The following is a 6,193-nucleotide window of genomic DNA, read 5'->3' as shown; positions in this document are numbered from 1 at the left end:
GTAAAAATGAATAAGAATATATATATATATATATATATAGGTGTTTGCCCCTGAGTTCCACTTTATCTTAATTTCCTCTGATTATGACTTTGCTGTAAAGGTGTGTGTAGCTTTAAAAAAAGGCTCACCCTTACAACTAATATTTAAAATAAAGGATAGGCACCATTAGGTAACAATAATATGACAACTGATTGTGACAGGACACTTTGAGAGACTCTGAAATCTGAGTGTGCTTACAGAATGCCATGTTCTGGTTTAGCAATGGTAGCCCTTGGAATGCCATCAGCGTATCTCACAATACTATGCAAGACTCCTCTGAGTAGGTTATCGAGACCCCACATTTTATTAGTGGGAGTATAATATGAGTGATTTTCTCAGCCCCAGATTTTCAAAAATGTAAAATCTGCATAATGCAAACAGCTGGATTTTGGGGGTTCTGTGCTGCTCCGTAGACCCACATTTTGAAGTTCATAATATCAATCAGAAAATGTCACTGCATAGTCTTGACAGAGAGTCAATGAGGTGACAGCTACACCTTAAGTCATGTATACCTTTTGCTGCAGTATCTATAGAGTAAAAGGTAGTAGCGGGGTATCAGGTAACGTTACTAGTCAGAGTTTATGGGATTAGTGTGCACATAAAAATCAAGAGGGAGCCTAAATGCTATACAAAGCTCATTAATTATTAGTTTTTCTTAAATCTCAGGAAAACTACATTGGCTTTGTATTGTTATGAAATGAAAGCCTACATTACAGACTTAAAATGACATAACAAATGGTAGAAGAACTGTAAAGCTGCAAGTCTGCAACTTCCTTTTGTATCATTTTAAATGGACCTTTATAGAAATGTATTTATGATTTAAAATGAGTGTTATTAAAATGTTACCTATATAGTTAATATGTATTGAAAATGTCTATATATATTTTTTGCAGATCTTGAATTTACCTGAACTTATTAGTGATCCAAGATTCAAGACAAACAAACTTAGAGTCCAATACCGAAAATATATCCTTGAAATTCTAACGACAAGGTATGTTATTATCTCTTGGATAGTTTAAAATGTGGCTGCTCAAGGTGAAATCATGAAAGACTGCTTGTATATACTGTATATGTTCTAATTGTACTGAAAGATTTCATGGTATAGCAGATGGGTATACAGATGTGGAATATGTTAGGTGTTGAAGCTTACAGTATTCTGGATTAGACTCTTACCCCCTGAAAAATAATATTGGATAAAAGCCCGTTTGTGCCATTCCGTTCATGGTACCCTGATCTTGTGATATGGCTTGTAAATGGTCAGGACAGTAGGATGGTCAAACTAGTGTTAAAAAAACATAATTATATACTCATTCTTTCCTATACTTATTGTTCCCCTTTCCCTCAGTTTCATTATACTTTAGGTTATTGCTATATATTCTCATATGGCAAAACATGCGTGTTTGCTATTGTTCAAACAGAATAACAACAGGATGATAATAATTCTGGAAAATTGAGTTTACAACTCAGATAGCCACAACTTTAGCTAGATTAAGTTAATTTGCATTTGTTATAAGGCAGCCCATTCAATTCGTATCTTTTATGCTCTTGCACCTTTTTTTCAGTGAATCACACTGTACCGGCGGTTGACATCTGTGCTTTGTTGGTCAATAAAACTCAGGCCTATGTGTTAGGGATATGAGTTGGGGTGCCATTCAAAATGAATGGCACAGTGTTACTGGGTGTTGTGGTGTGAATCTGGTCTAACAGGTAAAAGAGGACAAGCAGAGAAATGTATCAGAGATAAGTGAAGCAAAATATAGAAAATGCAGAGTAATATATTTGTTCTCCAAAAAAGTATTCAAATTTGGCATTACACATTAAGTTCTCAATGTGGCCACCCAGCTAAACTTAGGCTTAGTGATGTCTTCACAGGCCTCTGAATTTATAGCTTAGGGAAACATTCCTCTCTGGCTCAAGATCCACTAACCGTTCAACTAACAGTTCAGGGGCAGCTTGCAGTTTTCCCTTTCGAGGACCTGTCAGCCTGGAACATTATCCAATGTCCCCATGCTCCTCAGATTCCTCCTTGGCTCCATCGGGTGTGGCCCCCTCCTTGGATTTCACCCTGGAGGATTTCACAACAGTTATTCAGGATTTTATGGGCCAAATTGCAGTGTTAATTGCAGACTCTAACTGCAGAGGACATAAATGTACTTCTGCACCCCTGCAGAATCATTATCTGATCTGCCTGCAGCCTTAGTTGCCTCTAAACCTTCAGTTACGGATGCTCTATTAGATGAACAGTCTCACATATCCTTACCAGATTAATTTGTACCTGAGCAGTTGCAGGCAACTGCCATATCTCCCAGGCTTAGAGAGACCAATTCAGCTCTTATTCATGTGGTGCGTGCCAACTTGTGGAGATTCAGCCTGTAGCTTCTACTAGCACTGCTACCAGTCTTGAGTCCTTGAAAGGCCCTAAGACCACTAAAACATTTTCCATGTGCATGCTTTTTACAGATATCCCGTATACTAACTGGAAAACCTCTGATAAATTGTTTATACCTCCCAAACATTTTGAGGAGGCCTTTAGTAAAAAAGTGGACTGTTACTGCATTAGATCTGGTAGTGTCCCATTCCTGGAGTTACTCTCCAAGACCTTAGGAGAATGGACAAAACTCACGGTAAGGGATCCAGATTTACCCCAGACTAATGTGTTATTTTTTGTATCAGTGAACATTTGGAGAACTCTGCGGTTGTTGATCTGCAGAGCAGGCATTTAAAAAGTATTTGCTGTTTGTGCCCTTTTAAGGGGGATGTTTCTTTGAAGCTGACTTGAAAACCCTCATTAAGGATGATACTGGAGGTAAGTGTGCTCTTCTACCCCAGTAAAAGAAGCCTTGGTCTTGAGCTGAAAAGAATCACCCCTTGTCTGAGGCAAAAAAAGAGAGTTCCTTTTACTACTGCCAAGCTTCAGCCTCTAAGGCAAAACCTAAGCCTATTTTTCTTTCACAAAGATTCTATTATAAGACAAACAAGAAATACACTGCACATTAACACAGTATGTCAAAATACGTACAGCTATAAACAGTATAAATATATAACCAGTAACAAAGGACAAGCCACATCATGGCATACAAATCTATCAAAAGTTATCAATTGCAACTATTCATATAGGACCATAAAGATTGTTTGGGATATATCCAGGAAGCGACCATATGTAGGGGTGTAAGGTCCCATTCAAGTAAGCTATACAGTTGTAGCATTGGGTAACAATAGAAGTCCCATTGTGAGGAAGAGGCAAAGGGAGAAGCAGAGTAAAATAGAAAAAGAAATATAGGGGAAGGAAAGAAAGGAAGAAATATGGAAAAGAGATAGAAGAGAAGAAGAAAGGGAGAAGGAGGAAAGAAAGCAGAATCTTGGGAGGCTTAGGCAGGAACAGTCAAAGATCCAATAATGAAGGTTCAAATCTGAGTGAGCATAAGGGATCCTAGACTACCAGATTGCCAGGGATTTTGCATGGGTATCGGCCAGTATTGCAGTGAGCTTTTCATTAATCATTATACCAGATAGCCTATACTTAATGGCTTCAAAATGAATAGTTGGAGTTAGCCATGTTTTGGCAATAGTTAATCTAATGTTTGCTTTGATCAGGAGAAGCTGAGGATAGGTCTATTAAGGAGGGCTTCCACTGGGTTTTTACGCATATTTGTATGCAATAATGTATGAATAAGATGATCAACTCAAACCCAAAGTCTAGATGATATTGGACAGGTCCCCCATATGTGAAGTATTGTGCCAGGGTGGAAGCACCCATGAAAACATGCATTCAGATAGTTCGGAAGAAAATTTGCAAGGCGTGCAGGGGTATAGTACCACCAGTACAAAATGTTTATGAATTTTCCAAAATCAATACATTACATACACCTCTCAGTTGCCAGCCATATATCTTGCCAGTCCTCAATGGTCATAAAAAGGTTTAAATCCTGTTCCCAATGCAGCTGGTATAGTTGAGTGGGGGTAGACTTAGCAGATGATAAAGAGGAATAAAGCAAAGATATCATACCATGAGTATAAGGATCGGCACAACATTTAGATTCAAAAGGGGTAAATATATAGGGATGGGAATGTGCTTGAATGAGAGGAAATGTTGGAGCTGAATATATTGAAAATGCTCTGGAAGAGGGATGTTATGGGTTTTTTCAAAAGTAGTGAAAGGTCTTAATCCTAGAGGATGAAAGCATAGAATGAATATTGTGGAAGTTATGTCCACCAAGTAAAGAAGGTAAAGTTATGTCTACCAGGAGGGAACAGTTCCTGTGTTATTGCTCAGATTAGCAGACCTCCATGCAGGCCTTACGGCTGCTCTAGAGCAAAGGTTTATGGCCTAACTTCCGGTTTTAGATAGGTTTCTGGGATTTCATTTCAACTTTTTCACAGTTTTAAAACCAAAACCAGCAATACACCTCATCTTTGACCTCGTCTCTGGCCTGATGGCTCTGAAATCCTGAACTTAAAATTTCAGCCTTGTCTGCCGTTCACATCCCAGATGTGGATAATTTGAAGGCAGGCTACTTTAACAGGCAGCACCTGGATATGGGGGATGGTGCCAACACCCAGAAATGTTCCAGAACCTATGTCAGAGGTGATGGATACTGGATGGGGACCTCCTGGCCTCCAGATTTAACAACAAAATAGGTTTATCTTTAGATATAGTGATCATCTGGTCCTCCAGGGGAAGTAGTTAATGCTCTGGTGGCTCTGTGGGATTGGTTCAACCTGATCAACACCTTTCCTTCTCTTCTTTCCTTTTTCTCATCTGCTCTGCAGGATCAAAATGGAGGGCATTCCGGCAATACTCATTGCTCCGGACTGGCTCAGATGGATGTGATATTCCAACCCGATCAGACTCCTGGCAGACACTCCATGGGCTTTTCCAAATGGTCCAGGTCTGTTTTTCCCAAGAACTAATTTCTCATCCTGTTTCACGGTCACTAGCTTGACTGGCATGGCTGTTGGAGCCTAGGTCTTAAGGGACAGGGGCCTCAATGACTTGGTGATTCCAACAATGAGAAAAGCGAAATAGTCTACTTCCTGCAAGATCTACCATCGCACATTAAAGCCATACTTCGCTTGGTGTGAGGAAATAAAACTCCATCCCCGAATATACACTGTGTGATAATTCCTGACTGTTTTACAACCAGGCCTGGATCAACAGTTTGCCCTAAGTACTCTTACGGGTCAGATCCATTATACACTAATTTTTGTATTAAAACCTTTGTACAGGGTGTTTCTCTTGTTGCGTTCTCTGTGTGCCAACCTGTTTGAATTTGATTGTCTCCACACTTCAAAAATGGCCCTTTCAATCAGGTATATTCCGCTTTTTATGCTCACTCATAAGGTTGTTTTCACCATCACCTCTGCAAAGCATGCCTCTGAGCTGGCAGCTTTGTACTGTAAAGAACCCTTTCCGGTCTAACACAAGTGCATGGTGGTATTAAGGCTTAAAGCCTCCTTCCTTCCCAAGGTGGTTTCAACCTTTTACCTGATCCAGGACATTTTTTTCCAGACAAATCATCATTCAAGCTTATAGTGTCATGAATGCACATTACTCCAAGCGCGCACGTGACTTATTTTGGTGGTAAGAGGGTTGAAAAATTACTATCTGTATTTACTAGACAGGGAAATAGTGATTTAAGGTCCCACTTACACACCACCCACTTCTAATCTAAAGTGCACTGCCACCAAACCAAACCTGGTTAAACATTCAATTCAAAATTTAGTAGGTAATTACCCGAGTAACTTATGAAGAACACCCAGAACTTAAATTTAGCGGAATGCATATAAGATATAGAATTAAATGAATCTCCTCAGGAATATATGTGGTTCTTAGACTAGACAAAGGCAGGAACCTAATAACTAAATTATATATTATGATGGAAAAAGTATTCACAATGCACATATTTAAAATAAGATGTGAGGTAAGTCAGTTACACGTTACAAACGGATCAAAAATAAAAAAGGAGAAAACTTGATAGAAATCCTACTTACAGAAGCACTTGATTCTATCCCAGGGGGCATCCATTAAGGAAAATAAAAACTTACTGCAAAATTAGATTTTAGCCCCAAGTAAGCACACCTTAATTACCATTGCAACATATTACATGCTGTCTGCAGTTTAAGTTGCAGTCCAGTCTCTGAGATATATATATAT

The 6,193-nt window shown here is 39.1% G+C and overlaps 1 protein-coding gene across 2 annotated transcripts in view; it reads left to right on the top strand.

Moving 5' to 3' along the window:
* SUGCT (succinyl-CoA:glutarate-CoA transferase) overlaps positions 1 to 6,193 on the top strand; it is a 580,716-nt gene that overhangs the window by 205,637 nt on the left and 368,886 nt on the right. For both annotated transcript variants that reach the window (XM_018559667.1, XM_018559666.1), the window contains one exon: positions 933 to 1,030. In XM_018559667.1, the coding sequence (XP_018415169.1) occupies positions 933 to 1,030 (98 nt within the window). The remainder of the gene's footprint in view (positions 1 to 932; positions 1,031 to 6,193) is intronic.

This window comes from Nanorana parkeri, unplaced genomic scaffold (genome assembly GCF_000935625.1).
Source record: "Nanorana parkeri isolate BGI_ZX_2015 unplaced genomic scaffold, ASM93562v1 scaffold410, whole genome shotgun sequence".
NCBI lineage: Eukaryota > Metazoa > Chordata > Amphibia > Anura > Dicroglossidae > Nanorana > Nanorana parkeri.
Note: the sequence above shows the minus strand (reverse complement) of the source record. Positions and strands in the feature narration are given on the sequence as shown.